Consider the following 18083-nt stretch of genomic DNA (forward strand, 5'->3'; position numbering starts at 1 on the left):
ATATATAGTATCATCTATATATTTATAGATAGTATATATATATAGTATAATATATATATACTATATATATATATACATATAATATATATGATATATGTATACTACACCCTCAAAAAAAAATAAATAAAAAATAAAAAACATTATCAGTAGCATCCATCCAGAGAGAATTTTTAGGAAATACTCTACCTTTGCTTTCTCCTGATACGATAACACACGATCATAAGCAGTGTAGAAAGATGATAATAGTTTTTACTGGGCAGAGACCAATACAAGATAATGTTCAAAGACAGTAAAACTACTTCATCATGAACTATACAGTACTGGCGACTACATCTAAGAACTGACTGCATTCCTACATCTATTTCTCTCAAGATGATGTTCATACTAGCAATGAAACACAAAAGCTAATTATTTAGAAAATTTGAAATGAAAAAACCAACTTAATTGCATTTAGTAGGACATGATAATTTCAGTCAAAGACCTTCAGGGTGCAGATCTACTTTCCGCAGTTAATATTTTATGCCTGTTTCTTAGATCATAGTCATGCGAAAAAGAAAAAGTCTCAGAATTTTCAAGCCTAGTACATTACAAAACAAATTACTCTCTACTTCTAGTGTTCATTGCAAATAAGTGTTCATTCAGAATAAATCTTGAACATATTACCTTTGCCCTGAAGATGCCAAATGTAACGCCAAATCCCCACGATACTAAGACTGTAATATTTGATAGTTTAGTAGAAGATGCAGCAAACAAAGACCTTTCCTGTGATGAGTTACACTGCCCTTTGTTAATGATTCAGTTGCTTAGAGACTCTCCTTGTGCTTTCATTCCAATCATGAAAAGTTTTTCACATTTGCTTTATCTTGTTCTCTTTGAGACAGCGTCTATAAACTGTGTAACTAACGCCATCCGATTAACTATTTCAACTCCAGAAAGCGATTAAAAGAAAAGTAAATAAGGTTTCAAGTTCGCAATGAAAATAATAAATGTGTTTCAAAGTTACTGAATCATCAGTTAAAAACAAACGCAAAGCCAGTCTAATTCCAGCTCGGTTCAGTGTGAAATAAATAGATAAAACTCTCACCTAGATGATGATGACAGATTCACCACATTAGCTAAGTAAAATGAAACTGGCAGAGAAAGCCAGAAGAATTCAGGTTTTGGAGAACAAATACAAAATGGACTGTATTGAACTTTTTGACTTATCTTGTGTGAGTGTGAGTGCGTGTGTGTGTGTGTGTTTGTTTGTTTGTTTGTGTGCGCGCGTGCGTGTGTACCTAAATGGAAAGGAATTAAATTACAGGCGTTTATGTAACTCTATGGAAGGAGTATGTAACTAATGAATTACAGTGAATACTATTCCATGCAACAGTAAGCCTAAGCTTTTGCATGAATAAGAGTATGTTGGATTCTCTTCGTAAAGAGTGTAACGGCATGTTCTCACTCTATTTTATAAAACACAACTAAGAACTCAAGAATTCGTCCAACGTCAGACTGATGGTTTTAGGAACTTCAGCTTAAGTGGAGCTTGAGCTTTTCATCGCTGGTACTAAAAATATGTCTCCAGATTTTCAAATTCCTTCCCTGAGCAGAAACCCAGTAAAGCCTTTAATTCATGGCTGTCTTCTCTTCACTGACCAGAGATCCTGAGGAGTGAGCGGCTATCCAATTTGCATGCTCCTCAAATCTCAATAAATGATTGCAAAGCATGCCTCGGCGATTCGCAGGCTCATTTGTCTCCTTTAGAACTATTTAGCGAATTTCTTTCATTATTTTTCTTATTGGCGATCTGTGGCATCAATTTAGTCAATTGCTGGAGAGTCTGGTAAACCAGTAAGTATGTCATCGGAGCCGAAGAAAAATCTTGTTTTCTATACATGAAACGAGGCAAGGTTAAAATTGTCAATTTTATCTGTTAAAATTATGAACTTAAAATTAAACTGTAGCATATAAATCTGCTGCAGTTCTATTGTACAATACTTCATCATACACAAAAGTTTCACAAAAGTTAATAGAAAAGCATAAATGTTAAATTTCGTTCAGAGAGTACATAGCCAAGAAAATTCCTGGTGTATAATATTTTTTAAATAATTATGTCACGAACCACAAAAGTTAATAGAAAAGCATAGATGTTAAATTTCGTTCAGAGTACATAGCCAAGAAAATTCCTAGTGTATAATATTTTTTAAATAATTATGTCACACACGAACTCTAATGGAATAAGCAGTGCAGTTTTATCGAAACAGGACTTGTGAGAAGCACAGGATGAATCCGGAAACAATAAGTGTCCTTGACGACCTGGTAAAGTTGCTACAATCTCATGCAACTGGCAAAGCCCGATAAGACTGCTTCACGTTTTTTGTGAGTAAAACCCACATTCCAACCTCTATTTATATCAGTTCGAAGAGGTGTGAGTGCAGACTTATTAAAAATTTAAGAGAAGTGATGAAACATCGATGAAATACGATCAAAAAGAGAATCATTCACGATTCTGAGTAACAATTTCCTTTCTCTCTCTCTCTCTCTCTCTCTCTCTCTCTCATCTATTTGTAAGATTAACAGGTCATAATGAAGGGTCAAGTTCCTCATTCCTCGCTTAAATGTGTCGTCTTACTTCATTATCACTTTTATAAGCAAAATTTATTCAACTGACTTTTTACTGGAAGACCTCGCCCTTTGGAGAGCTTGACAAATCGCCGAAGCCTCGTCGCTGAGCTCATTTTTTTTTCCCGCAAGTACTCCCGAGTATCTGGCGTCACTCAGGAGACAAAGATAACCCGGCTCGAACTGAAATAATCCGCCTTGAAAAACACTCCACACTAATTTTAAAGTCGAGTATTTATTTATGCCTCGTCTCCGTTCAACCTTCGACTTTGTTGTGGCGACGGCGACCACATTTGATAAAGCCAAGGGGAGGGTTTTATAGTCCTCGTGCCGCCCACGCGCCTTTTAACACTTATTTATTTACACTTCAGAGATTCTACTTCCCCTATCTCTCTCTCTCTCTCTCTCTCTCTCTCTCTGTAACTCCTCCAGCCATTTTTTTTTTTTTTTGGTCGCGCTCGACAGCTTCCACTTTAAGAGCTCCCTTCACTATTTCGGGGAGGTTCAAAGCCACTATTAGAACCCTTAATGCCTCTTGTGTACGACGCCGTCACACCTGTGGGAGACCTCAACAATAATGGCTCATGCGATGGCAACGCTGCTGCTGCTGCTGCTCCCTGATCTCCAAAAGTCCCCCTTGTTCCTCAGCAGCGCGTCTCCTCCACTATTTCTCTCGAATTCTCAGCGACTTCCTCCATTCTCCGCATAATCTCTTTAACTTTCATTGTGCTTCCTCCTAATTCAATGAAGGAGTGTTTTATATATACACATATATATATATATATATATATATATATATATATATATATATATATATATATATATATATATATACGTTCGCAACACTTTCATTTGTTTATGCTGTTCATAAATGCGCTTATTACAATGTATTTTGTTAACCATTACAGTGCAGTGTGGTAATAGCTTCTTAGATTAATACTCTTATAATTACGTATAATTGGAAGTATACTGGCTACCTATTCAGAATGTAATACTTTTCTATATCATTAAACCACGTAATAAATCTCTCAATATTATTGCCAGTTGTTTATAATTGAATGGTTATGATTGAATGGTGGTAACACTTTCACATTCTGACATTGTGTTACTGGTTTGTCTACCTCAAATACCTCCAGTCGAACGTCACAGTTCCATATCCTGTTACCTTGTGACTGAATTCTGTTACTTCCATATCTTGTGGCCTTGTGATTAAATTCTGTTATTAAATTCTGTTACAGTTCCATATCTTATTACCTTGTGATTAAACTCTGTTACAGCCCCATATCATGTTGCCTTGTGATTAAACTCTGTTACAGTTTCATAATCTCATTACCTTGTGATTAAACTCTGATACAAGGCCATGTCTTCTTACCTTGTGTTACAGTTCCATATCTTGTTACCTTGTGATTACACTCTGTTACAGGGCCATGTCTTGTTACCTTGTGCTTAAACTTACACTTCCATATCTTGTTACCTTGTTATTAAACTCTGTTACAGTTTCATAATCTTATTACCTAGTGATTAAACTCTGTTACAGGGCCATGTCTCGTTACCTTGTGATTGAAATCTGTTACACTTCCATATCTTGTTACCTTGTTATTAAACTCTGTTAAAGGGCCATGGCTTGTAACCTTGTGATTAAATTCTGTTACAGTTCCATATCTTGTTACTTTGTGATTAAACTCTGTTACGGGGCCATGTCTTGTTACCTTGTAATCAAATTCTGTTATCTCAAAGTCTTCTGTCTCCGGTCACAGGGTGGTAACACGTGGACCTCGGTGACCGGGCGTGTCGTAACCCTGGAGAACACAACGCTGCTACAACTGACCGAACTGGAGAGGCTCACCCTCCAGCAACTGGCCATCGCCAAATTGCAGGCTCTCAACCTGGGATGTCAAATCAGAGTACCAAGAGGTAAGGGGGCCAGCTACCTGCCTTTAGGCTTTTATATATCTAAAGGATATTGATTGCCTGATTTGTCACATATGGTAAGTGATGACTTACTATGGATGCTGTCTACAATTATGATTTGTTGTAAGCAATCATGTAGCGATGGTCACGGATAACTTACTGTGGAATAGCATTTATTCTATGAATGCTGAATTTGTTAAATGCCAAAGTATGTAACTATAGTAAGTTTTGACTTATTGATGAAGCTTATCTTGCCGGAAGTACGATGCAGCATGCTCTATTTACGAAATGTCCTCTGGTCACGGGGCTTTCCTGCGTAAACCATGCACCATTTTTTTACTGCTTTCATTTTAATGCATTTATAATGAACTTGCACTTTAGCATCTCTTTGGTTTTGCATTTTTGGAATTTCTGAGAATCACGTTTCTTTTCACTAATGGAAAATTGAACATCTTGATATGATTTGCACATTCACCCAGAAAACAGACGTAATGATACTGTCTTGCTTCTTTGTTCTTGCTATTTTTTTAAGTCTATCCAAGGCATCTGTCTTAGTTTCTCAAGTGTAACATTATTCTGACTTTGCTCCATCCTCGAGTAAGATTCCCTTTCAAAACCTCCTTGCACTGTTAATGGAATATGTCATCAGGAACTTGTGACATTCTTTCACTTGTTCCACCCACTGTTGGGTGATGCTGTTGCTTTACGTGTGAGAGTGGCTGTTTTCTTCAGTAACCTGATCATTTGCAGACGGTGCCCCTGAGGCCAAGCAGCGAGGGAGCCTTGGGTCACACGAGACCGTCAAGTTCGGTAAGATGAAAGGCCGAGGTGGTCCCTGACACTTTCTCCTTCCAGACCCAAAATCACCACCTCCTCCTCTTCCTTTCTAGGTGTGAAATTGAAATCCCACCAACCAATCTCCCTCTAGTACCCTAACCAAGTATGTTAACTGAAGTCCACAATTCAATCTCAGAGCCATCCTTCTGATCATCAGCTGATCATAAAATCCTTTGATAAAATATAAACAAGCCGAGCCTTCGTGAACAAAGGTGATGTAATGTTATTAGCGTAGACCAAACCTTCAAGCTATCGTACTTCAAATTATGACACTTGCTGTGACGGTAAGCTCTTAGTAGGTAAAGAACTGAAAAATTAGGATAGAGAGAAATTCCAATTTTAATGCAGCAACAAAGTATAAGAGACCACGGCACAAAGAAATGACAAGAAAACCATAAAGGATTGTCAAATGAAAAATGAATTCGATTTCAATTGAAACACTGGGGAATATCAGACGTTTCCCAGGTAAATAAATGCATTGGAGAGTGCATGAAAATAGATTTCCGTGCAGAGGATACATAAAATATTAAAAAAACGCATGATAATCCAACGATGGGAAAACACTACAAGATGAATTACCATGGGCAACATAACCCACATTTGCTAACAGTGTATGCGAAGGAAATCTTGGAACATCCAAGACATAATTGACCCAAGAACACTGCACCTTTAGGAACGACCACTGATAAAAATGACACCTGAGACTTTAATTTCTGGAGGCTGTTTCATAATAAAAATGTGTTACCGGTAAGGAACTGATTGTGCTGAAAGACATTTAAAATGATAAAATATCGAATTAAGCCCGGAAGTTGGAAAAAAAATATTGTACTTCATACCCTGGGATTTAAAATAGAACATAGGAAGTTAACGGCAGAACTGATGCAGAATTTTAGTGGATAATTGAGTGTATATTCACACGATGATATCCACTTATTTTTCCTTTACTTCAAGCTACAGGCCTTACAAAACGAAGTTATGCAAGCTATGAAGAAAGTTATATTATTCACATTTGTTTGGAAATATTTATAGTGAGAGAAATTTTATTCGCATCAAGGCCACGGTAAGACCTGATAATTACGCAAATAATCAAGTGAGGAATGACAGAGGAATTTCCAATTATAACGTGCTGGAAAACTTTAAATTTAGAAAGTTCGGGAAACTTTTACTCGAGATTCCCTAAAGTACACAAACGACATAATTGTAATAAGCACACATTTCAACATACACGTTCAACGATTCTTTTCACTGTCCATCAGGCATCAGTAATAGAATTCCGATGCCATTTTCTCTTTGATCTTTAGCTGAGTGTCAGCAACACTGACATTAATTATTCCTTTTATGTTTTCTGATCCACATACTGCCATATCTTCTCTTAACGGACAAAGACAGATTAGGTCATCTTCAAGGGAGGGTATATACACCAAAAAGGCCCTGTTACATCAATGTGGTTTAGATCTTCTATATGTCCGTTTTCCTTTCACAACACAGTCATTTTATTTGCTTGTGGTATCTATCTCGTTGGTCATATGACATTTCTCCGTGCGAAAAAAAAATAGAGAGAGATCATGAATGAAAGGATTACATAAATTAATTATTATTGCAATAATTTACTAATGTCACAACAAAGTTTTAGCTCATTCTGGGAGTAGAATGTCCCCTCACTGTTTACTAAAGGTGTGATGGAATCTGACTCACCTCGAACATACACCTTTTAACTGGTTGTTATGAATTCCTACTTAATTTAACGGTAGTCTCCATGTATCAATGACGCTTGGTGTGTCTTAACAATGTATTCGTAATCGTTTTTGCAAAAAATTAACGGGAAGACTTGGTGTCTTTGAAGTTCTTTCATGATTATCTACGAAGCTACAAGCAAAGCTGAGGATCAATTTTATAACACTGCAGAGAGAGAGAGAGAGAGAAGCATGTATGACTGACAAATACATCCTTTCATAAGAGAATGGCTGAGACAATGGAGCAGTAAATTGTCTCACAACACATTTGAAAATTTACCGTCTTGACTGATGAATCGTAATCGTTTTTGCAAAAAATTAACGGGAAGACTTGGTGTCTTTGAAGTTCTTTCATGATTATCTACGAAGCTACAAGCAAAGCTGAGGATCAATTTTATAACACTGCAGAGAGAGAGAGAGAGAGAGAGAGAGAGAGAGAGAGAGAGAGAGAGAGAGAGAGAGAGAGAAGCATGTATGACAGACAAATACATCCTTTCATAAGAGAATGGTTGAGACAATGGAGCAGTAAATTGTCTCACAACATATTTGAAAATTTACCGTCTTGACTGATGAATCTAGAGATGACAGTATTTCTATATTGTGATTGTACCCTCACTAAATTACCCTCTTTAGATTATCCTCTCTATAAACGTGCGAGGGAAGGAAGGTAGAATAGATCTTTAGGTAAACGACCGTTGTTTGTACCAGAGTGGAAATCTAAACTCCTTGTACCTTGACACTTTAAACAGAGATCGTAGAAAGGAGTGGATGTCTTTAGCCGTTAGAATTGGTTAGCAATAATGCTCTTCTGCTCATGTTATCGCTCAAGTAGAGAGAAAAAAAAAACATGGAGTTAGTGATAATGAAAGAAAAAAAAATCCATATTTCTGAATCTGTAAATTTTAATCCAAACAAATTTAGATGCTGCGGAATATAAATAAAGTTGTTCTGTTGACAGTAATCTTGCATTTCAGTTATGATCATCATAGTATTCTTTTGATTTCAGAGCAAACCAGTTCGGCAGTTCAAAAGAAAAAACGACCGTACCTGCTCAAGAGAAAAGCCCTCACGACGGGCTTCTTCGATTCCAAAAAAGAAGAGACCAAAGGTAAGAAAAAAAAAAAAACAGAAATTGTAATGACAGGTCGTTAAACTTCTAAGATTTGACTGAATCGGTGGAAATCTGGCTGCTTCTCTAGAATATCTACTGCCAAAATAGAAAAATAGATATATTTTGAAGAGTTATAGTTATTGAGACAAAAGTATATCAATTTTTTTTTAGATCTGACTGGTAAGTAAAATCGAATTGCTGAAAAGGACGAAGTACATAAGGCTGGTTGCATTATTAGGACGAAACATGTGACTTATTTGTGAGAAAACGGAAAAACGATGTCATTAAGAAAGGAGATGAAAATATTTTTACCATTCAATGAAAAGTCAAACACAATGTTATTGACAAATTCAGAATTTGACTAACATCTGACCAAGTTTTCGTCAAGTCTGTGGCATTAGATAAACAAAAAGTTCAAGCCCAGTTCCAAAAACCTCCACCGTATTGGATAAATTCTGTAGCTTTATCATGCTTACCTAATTTTTCACATTTTCATATTACTGCCGTAAACATTTTGCAGCTTCATTTATGGACTTCATATACAGACATAATTCTAAACTTTACACAGATTTTGTTGTTCTAGAACGGCCTCTCTAGTCAGAAACAATATTTAGCTTTAACAACGTCACTAGTAATGTGGGGCTACTTGTAAGATGAACTCTCTATGCAAGTAAAGTTTAATCCCTCGATAACATTCATAGAGAGCTTGAAAATGGTCCATGTATAACTAACCACTTTCAGGCATCCCACCATGATTATGGACAAAATTCTCAAAACAGCGTCTCTGTCCACATTCTGGGCACTTTGATCAAGTAGTTTGCAAAGCTTGTTCTAATACCTCAGGTATAAGGGAAGATGAAATTGCCAATGACGAAACTACCAAAGTATTGCTTGTCCTGCTAGTGATCAATACTTAAAACACCATCTAAAGAACTCGGGGAGAAGAGCTCGTTTTGAAAATTCCTGAATATAAGTTCTTGGGAAACAGTTGGGCGGTCGTACAATTTTTATGCACAGCATATAAACGGAGTCTTGAATGTATCATCAAATACAAAACGCTCAAGAATTCGTGGAACGCTTTGCATCCATAAAAAAAAAAAAAAAAAAAAAAAATTCCATAACTCAATGTAAATGTTTCTAAAAAATGAGCCATCGCCTCATTACATACTTCAGCCCTCTGGTAGATTTCGTATTTCGAAAATCACGCCATGAATTTTTGGAAAAAACGTACTTCATGAAAGTAACGCCCATAACAGGTACAATGGAAACCATTTATCTAATTTTTCTTTTCATGACAACTTATGAAAGCCTGCACTGAGCGTGTTCAGATACACTGTAATTGATCCAATAATGTTGGTACCTTGCCAAGGGGGTTATTTCCAGTACCTGCACAAACTTGTTTAAAGAGTTCAAGTTTGATTACCAGTTATTTGTTAGCCACAAGGGAATGATCTCCAGCTTCAGTTACTAAAGGACTAACAAGACCAGTTTAAAAATGATGAGTACCAGAGGAGTCAGAGAGTGGGCTAGACGAGCATCTTCAAAATGGCTGACATCCGTTTTAACGGTTTCATTTTTGAACGGACCATTGGCGGGGAGGAACGTGGTCCCCTGGCATTTCAAGAGAGTGTAATTTTAACTACCTTCATCTTTTCTATATTGACCATAGAATAACTGCTGCTGCAGTGCTCGACTTTCGAGTCCGTTTTTGGGAGTGACCCTTTTTCACTAACACATGACTAGCGAAGTATAAATTTTGTTAAAAGCAAGAAATTTGAAACCGACTGTCAAAACTATTTGCACCGGATTAAAGCCTTCCAATGAGGTGAAAAAACAATGACAGAAAATCAGTCAATCATTATTTTCCTCTAAAGATGTCGAAGATGAAGAGATAAGAAGAAGAAGAAGAAGAGGAGGGAGAAAAGTGGACGACAATCACACATGTCAGAAATGGATCAGTCTCTCCTTCTGTCTATTTATGTAAACAAACGCAAACCCTTGAGATTCCTACTGTGGTTTGGCACCGTTACCCATAGTCGACATTTGGCAAGGGTACCAGAGCCATTAGATGGCGTATGAGAGGACCACTGCTTTTCTTGCCCAGTGGTTAATTGTTATCTGTACACCTCCTTTTGTTATGCAGCAACGAAGCATCCGACCTTTCTGTGACATCGGTCTCACAAATATGCTGCACACGCGCTTGAAAATACTTGAAGAATCAGAACACTTCCAATGTACTGACTTACACACACAACACACACACACACACACACATATATATATATATTATATATATATATATATATATATATATATATATATATTTATACATTAATATCTGTTCAACTAATCATCTAGTTTCGATGTAAGACATATTTAAGCGACGGAAATTAGAAACAACCTTATCTGAAAGAACTCCTGTTCTTAATAGCAATAGGGACCTATCCTATTGAATTTATTCAGTCAATAATAATAATAATAATAATAATAATAATAATAATAATAATAATAACCCGTGGAGATAAGAAGAGAGAGCAAGACAGACTAAGGTGCCGAGCAATACCGGGCAGGTGGAAGTGAGAGTGGACCTTCGAAAGTGAAGGCAAGCGAGATCTCAGTCAGGATGTCTTCGGGCAAAATAAATCTTAGCGACGTGACTGAGGGACAAACATGCCTAAAAGTTGACACCAATTGAAGCAGAATGAAATGAAAACTCCGTATTTTCCATTTAAAGAGGCGTTACCCCTTATTTCCACCAGGATTCATTCATTGATCATTGACATGCCTGTCCTCCTATCTACCTGCCTGGTCCTCTACATATATATTCGACAGTCCACTACAGTGAAAGTTCTTTGGAACAGAGCAATTTCGGCATCTTCCAAGATAAAGATTTACTTCATTTATATTACCTTTTCGAGACTGAAATCCGACATTTCATGTGTTGGCATCCAGGGAAACGTCTAAAGGTTGTACTCAGAGAACAATGACCAAATAGGAATTTAATCATGGCAATAAGGTTTGAACAATACATACCAGTGACAGCATATAATATATAGTATACATACTTCCCTACTTACGCCGAATTGTGCAAGAAGGTCAAGGTCATAGGAGTAAATAGAAGTTAAAGGGAAGAAAAATAATTTCATTTAATCCCTCCATGCTTAAAGAAATGAACTGAAAAATGTTTACGAATCAACGCCCTAGTTGCAAAGAGTTAAAAAATAAAGTTTGAAAAAACAAAAATGTTTACCTGTCAGCACGCTCATGAGCCTGTATGTTCACATCAAAGAGAAAGCCAACGAAAGTAATTCTATCTTATGAATCTGCGAAGGAGATGCCTCAAGAAATGATATGCCAGAAGAATTAATACTAGAGCTTTTACTAAAATAATACCATTAGCTAGAATATGTCTTTACATTACTTCTCCACATATTACATTAGCCTATGAATCCCTAAGAATTATGACGTAAGCAAAACAACAAAAAATTATTCCATGGCTCCCCAGAAATTATCAGAAAGGCGCAAAACATAACAACTCAAGCCATCCATCCGGGTATGTTCACGTAACCACATCTAATTCATACTCAACTAAAATACAAAATGCGCAATCTACATTTAACTCAACTAAAACTATACAACATCAAGAATATGACACAAATCTCTAATATTAATGAAGAAGTTAACAACACATCCAATTATTCCATGAGTGCCTAGAATTTATGAGAAAGCCGGAAATCACGCCCAATCAAGCTACGCATCCCGGCATTTTTACACAAACCAAATCTAATTCATTCTTAATAAATATACGTAATGCGTAACGTGCGTTCAATACATATATTTCTATAATACATAAAGAATAATCAATCCACGTCTAATTCATTCATAACGATAATGCATACACGAGGGATTAACCAAACACAATTCACGACTAACTGTAACGGAAGACGAAATCCCCAACTCCATAGATCTAGTCATTCCACACTACGATTTCTGACGAAGTCCGTCTCCTACAGAAGGTGTCACCTGCGGGTTGGTGTTCGGTTTGTCGCTGACGCAATGTCTGGAGAACGAACGCAGCCGCTGTCGGGAGGCGGCCGAGAGAGCGGCTGCCGCTGCTGCTGCCACAGCGGCCGCCGCAGCTGCAGCAGCAGCAGCAGCTGCTGCTTCGGCCTCCAGCGGTACCGAAGAAACGGATCCTCCTCTGAGTCGAAAATCCTCCCACGCGGGATCTCAGGCATCCTTCTCCTCGCTCATCGAAGGAACCAAACAGGTGAGGTGATGATGATACATTTTTCTCTTCCTATACAGCTTTTTGTTCCATAATATTGGCACTGTAAAATAAGAACGGTGCCTCACCATAAATCTATCCCAGTATAACCATTTTTTACGAATCCCAGGTCTCGCCCTAGGACCCCACTAAAAAATAAAATAAATAAATAAAATAAAATGCGTTCTTGGTCTGACTTCTTATTCAAAAGTTTCTTTTTAAAAAAATGAAGCAGTTTCTACGATTTACTTTTCCAGACTCATGATACCCATGTAAACTTGGCGGCGGGAGATGCTAAAAAAGCCTTGCTATTTCAGTAATGACATAACGGCACTGACTGATACGCTGTCACTAATGTGTTTGAAAGGCCAAGGAGTTACTTGGCTTTTCACCTTTTCAGAAGTCACACCTTGATTAAAACGTTATCAAAATAACACTGCAACTCACCCACGACAAAAACCAACATTTTAATGACCTTGGTTAGGTGACGGTAGGGGAATGGGTTTTTAGGAGATGGTAACCATTTAAAAATCAAGACTATTGTAACTGATTAACCTCACTAATTATCCCCATCCCTCGGTCTCCCATTAGCCTTCCTCGAATGGGGTGTATGATTAACCTCACTAATTACCCCCATCCCTCAGTTTCCCATTAGCCTTCCTCGAATGGGGGTATAATTAACCTCATTAATTACCTCCATCCTTCTGTCTCCCATTAGCCTTCCTCGAATAGGTTACATAACGAATGACCTTGAAATCAGCAGAGATAAGCAGAAGAAAATCATTTATAATATTTTCTTTACCAGGAATTATTTTATGCTTTTCCTTCCAGTCGACGACGGGTTCTCTAGAGAGTCTAAACTTGGAGAGGAAGAGACCAAGCCTTGTGGGGGGAGACCTTCTCCCGCCGGGGACCACTTCAACCGACCTCCTGACGGTGGAACCCAGTCCGCAAATTCCAAGCCTCCTCCACTCCTGCTTCAAACACCTCGAAACAAATGGCATGCATACCCTGGGTATCTTCCGGGTATCTTCCTCGAAAAAGAGAGTCAGACAGGTGGGTACCAACAAGGCTTTCTTACGGTGTTCTGACTGACGAGATAAATCTCTCTCTCTCTCTCTCTCCTAGCCTCGTTCGCAACTTGGTTGGGGAAGAGAATAGAAAAAAAATAATAATAAAGAGAATTGGCATCAAAGATTCATGAAAGTGCCCGTGAGTTAACAGAAAGCTTAAAAAAGTAGGTAAAAATTTGTATACCAATTAAAAAATAACGATAATTATAATAACCGAAACATCTAGTAACCTGGTCATTAATGACTTAAAATATTTAGAAAATAGGAATTTCTTTCTTACAAGAGGGTCGTTCTAATTGTGAATGCGATCTTTTCCTTTGAATTACTTGTAGAACGTGAGTAACAATGATTGCTAGCTTTATCCATTTTGAGAAGATTTTCCTTTCTTTTAAGAATATATCTTTAGTATATATATTATAATATATATATATATATATATATAAATACATTACTAATAATATATATACATATATATACCATTTTATATATATATATATATATATATATATATATGATATATATAATAATATATATATATAATATATATATATTAATATATAAATTATATATATATATATATATATATAATATATATATAGCACCAGTTAACTGCTGTACTCTTTGAATCAGTTACGTGAGGAGTTTGATAGCGGGCGGGAGGTAAATTTGAATGAGGACCATTGCCCCCATGACGTAGCCACACTCCTTAAGGAATTCTTCAGGGACCTGCCAGAGCCGCTGTTGACCAGGGAGCTCTACGAACCTTTAATAAAGACACAAAGTAAGAACCCAGTCTGCTTCCCTGTCTTTGGAAATCATTGTCATCTTGGCGGGCTTTTCCATTTGGATGTACAAACTTTTCCAAACTCATAATAATAAGTAAATAATACTTTATTTTTTGCATATCTATACACCACTGGTGTTTGGACCTGTTTCATTCACACAGAAATCTTTTATAATTATAATTTCCTCTTACGGCCACCAAGTTTCAATCTTCGTGTTTCCAGTGAAGAGCATTAATATTTCATACCTACAGTGTGGGCGTCAGTACATTGATTCTAGCCTTTTCAGAGATACGGAATCGGAAGCTGCAGTTTGAAGCATTGCAACACCTTATCCAACTCATGCCAACAGCCAACCGCGACACACTCCACTCACTCCTTAATTTTCTGACGGCAGTAGCGGAAAATTCAATTGACCAACACACGCAAACGGGTTAGTAGCCGTAACTGAAATTTGGCGTTATAAGCTCAGGGTGTATTAGAAGCAGAGCTATGAGGTTTTCATGGGTTCATTTTTCGTTTGTAGGTTCCTAAAGTCCTAGAAACGAAATCGTTTACTCGTCAGTTTTCTCCTTTTATGAAATACAGCTCCCTCCTTTCAGGGTGGAACCCCAAACCTAATAGGTTCCTTCACAATCAATCTCAGATCTCGAAGTTAAGTAAAACTGAAATAAGAATCATGGTTCTAAAAATCTTAAAATGGGTTCATTTTCTGTTCTCCCTAACTGACATGACGTAGCCTACCTTTTCCTTTTCAAGTACAGGAAAAGTTTCCAAAATCTGATATATTCCGCAGGTGAAACTTTACAAGGGAACAAGATGGACAGCAGTAACTTGGCTACTTTGTTTGCTCCCAACATCCTGCACATGGTCAAGCCAGGTACAGAGACCATGTCCACGACGGAAATGGCTGTCCACGCCGAAGAGAGAATAGAAGTCATAAACGTGGTCAGGACCATGATCGACCACAGCAAAGAGCTGTTTGATGTACGGAAACCATCGCTCTCTCTCTATTTTATTTTATTTTATTTTTTTTTAGAAAGATTCCGTCTAGATGTCATTGCATCCATTTCATGATAATCTTTAAATGCCAAAACGTTACGCTCATAGGATATAATCTCACAACCTTACAGCATGACCATAGATGAAGTTTATTATAAAATTGTGTGAATTTGAATTTTATGGTTTTACTTATTGATTCATGTCATCTGATGGAGCAATAATGGCCACTGGAGCCGGATGTAATATATGTCCTTACTCATCGATAAGGAATAAGAGCAAAAACTAACACTAGTATTAATATGTCCCGAAGGTTGCTCTTAGATTATGTCAAGACAAAATGGAGGCCTAACCACCAGGAGACTTATTCTAAGTCGTTCTTCCAGGTCACGAGCGACTTACTGGACGAGATGTACCAGCACATCATGGACACCCATCCAGAGGCCCTGGACGTCCTTCTGCGGCGCCGCTGCACCGGACCTGACGAGTAAGTCGTTTGCGTGTTCCTGTCAGCGTCTAAAATGTTTATGAATAATGAGTCTGATCATTATTTCTCTACCGCAAAAAAATACTCATAAGCTGCTTTATGGAAGCTTACTACACAATTTTTAAAATGAGTTTTTTAGCTCATCTTTTCACCAACATTTTGACCTCCGTTTAAATGGACTTCTATAATCACTACTAAGATACTTTAATAACAGATGCTGAAGCTTAAGCGCTTATTTGGTCTCTACAGCACGTTATGTAATCTATCTTATAAAAGATTTTCATTTAAGAAACTAAGGTGGGACGGTATAGGTATCCATGAAAATTAACATCAAAACAAATATGATAAAATATTTTGAAATGTCAAATCAAATAACGTCTAAGTCACTGGGGTGCTAACAAACCAATCTGCAATATGCTTTTATAACTCTTTACCTATAATATAAAAATATGGTCTAGCAGAACGCACAAATTTTGATGTTCACACTACACACGTTTTATATAAGTAACTATCATTTACCACCTAACTAATATTAACACTGATAAGTAAAATTAATAAATATCAATATACAGTAAACAAAAAGAAATGTAAGGGAGGGAATAAACATCTAGAACAAGTAAAAGGAACGGAATACCAACTACCTCACCATTTATCAAGATCCATGACTGAAAAATTCTTAATTCGATGCTACAATATATATTTCAGGCTTGTGGCATGATCACTAAGAATTTGCATTTTATTGCAGCAAACTATTTTTACATCAAAATCTTTTTAAGTTACGGACTGGCTAAGCTGCCCGGGAAATGGTTTTCAATAACTGGTAATATATAACACTGTTTGGAAATCTCTATTTTCAAGCCATTGCAAAAAATATCGGAAAAAGGAAACAAATGTGCCAGCAAAGCAGTCTGAGTTTTCATGAAAGTCTAGTATCATATCTAAATGTATTAATTACGGAATTTACTGCTCAAATGAGATAATCTCTAAAAACCTAATGGTCATTCTTCCCTTTCTCTTCATCTTCTGACATCGCAGAAGACGTCCGGCAAAAATACCTTTGCGCATTCGACTCTTCAAAATGAAACGGCATCGATTTTTATGATTTTTCAGTTAGCCCTCTTCTGTTATTGCAACCTCCATTTTAGTCCTTTGTTTTCCGTAAATTGAGATTATCTTCATGTTAGCTGACGTGCTGTTTTAGTATATGTGGTCGGTGACTATCAGCCTCTATATCAAGAAAAACAAATCTTGTTTACCCCACACGTACATGTTTCGTCTAGCATTGTACTGTGTATGTGAGAATGTGGGTTGTACAATGATACATTGTTGTCTGCACAAATAATCAACAATATTCATATGATCCTGCTTAATCATATTAACGTAGTTTTAAGTATCTTAGTGTAAGGCAGGATATCATGTCCTGGATGCTAATTCCACTGGGTTTAGCAGTGTTCGAATTAGGCTAAGGAAAATGACAAATATTACTGTATGAGGATGACAACTGCTACCCATGCACAAGGACGAGAAAAATTAGTGATAAACTCACGTAAGAAGGAGGAAAATTAGTTATATCCTCGCGTAAAAATGAGAAGAATTAGCTATATCTTTGGGTAAGGCTAAGGGAAATTAGAGATTTCCTCCTTGCGTATTGGAATGAGTAATTACTAATATTCTTTTTTATATGGGAATAAGGATAAGGATCATTATTGTAATATTTCTCGCCCGAGAACGAAGTTCATTTCGTGGGAAACCACATTCTGGCATTCCCTCTACACGAAAACAACGATACTGTCACCATTTCCCAATGATCGGTGTGATGTATAAGTAATTATGTCGTGTATACCTTCGATCTCTTGTCTATCTTGTCTAATCGGTTATTTAGTCATTTCCGATGCATGACTACGAAATTAAAACTTTCTTATCCGTTTGTAAATCTTCTCTTTGGCCAGTCTTTGTAGCCTTATTTCAACTCCTTTTATTTTGTTTTGTTACTTATTTTTTTTATTCTGAATCATCTACGGGCAAACTGACATTTGCGTAAGTTGAAAAGTTTATTCTATTCTTTTGTATTATAAGATTCAGTACTGTAGTTTTAGCGGATTATACAAAACTGGTAAAATGCTTTAGTGTACTTCTTAAACTGGATTTGTTTATGGCCACAATAACTGTTTATTGATGAATTTATCTTTGCTTCTCATGAAAATAAATTTATGTGAGAAGCATATATTTAACTAAATGTATCATATCGTTCAATCACTGCATTTAGTTAGAGGTAGGTT

The 18083-nt window shown here is 36.8% G+C and overlaps 1 protein-coding gene and 1 long non-coding RNA gene across 9 annotated transcripts in view; one reads left to right on the forward strand and one right to left on the reverse strand.

Annotated features, from left to right (window-relative positions):
* The window catches only part of LOC135207573 (uncharacterized), a 162313-nt gene that overhangs the window by 119072 nt on the left and 25158 nt on the right, over positions 1-18083 (reverse strand). The gene's annotated exons all lie outside the window — the stretch shown is intronic.
* LOC135207572 (uncharacterized) overlaps positions 1-18083 on the forward strand; it is an 84685-nt gene that overhangs the window by 54954 nt on the left and 11648 nt on the right. For 3 of the 8 annotated variants that reach the window (XM_064239410.1, XM_064239415.1, XM_064239416.1), the window contains 9 exons: positions 4362-4518; positions 5266-5325; positions 8092-8193; positions 12210-12466; positions 13295-13519; positions 14167-14317; positions 14599-14751; positions 15115-15305; positions 15704-15804. In XM_064239410.1, coding sequence (XP_064095480.1) covers positions 4362-4518; positions 5266-5325; positions 8092-8193; positions 12210-12466; positions 13295-13519; positions 14167-14317; positions 14599-14751; positions 15115-15305; positions 15704-15804 — 1397 coding nt within the window. The remainder of the gene's footprint in view (positions 1-4361; positions 4519-5265; positions 5326-8091; positions 8194-12209; positions 12467-13294; positions 13520-14166; positions 14318-14598; positions 14752-15114; positions 15306-15703; positions 15805-18083) is intronic. The other 5 variants (XM_064239411.1, XM_064239412.1, XM_064239414.1 and 2 more) reach the window with 5 other exon arrangements.

Source organism: Macrobrachium nipponense, chromosome 32, assembly GCF_015104395.2.
Source record: "Macrobrachium nipponense isolate FS-2020 chromosome 32, ASM1510439v2, whole genome shotgun sequence".
Classification (NCBI taxonomy): domain Eukaryota; kingdom Metazoa; phylum Arthropoda; class Malacostraca; order Decapoda; family Palaemonidae; genus Macrobrachium; species Macrobrachium nipponense.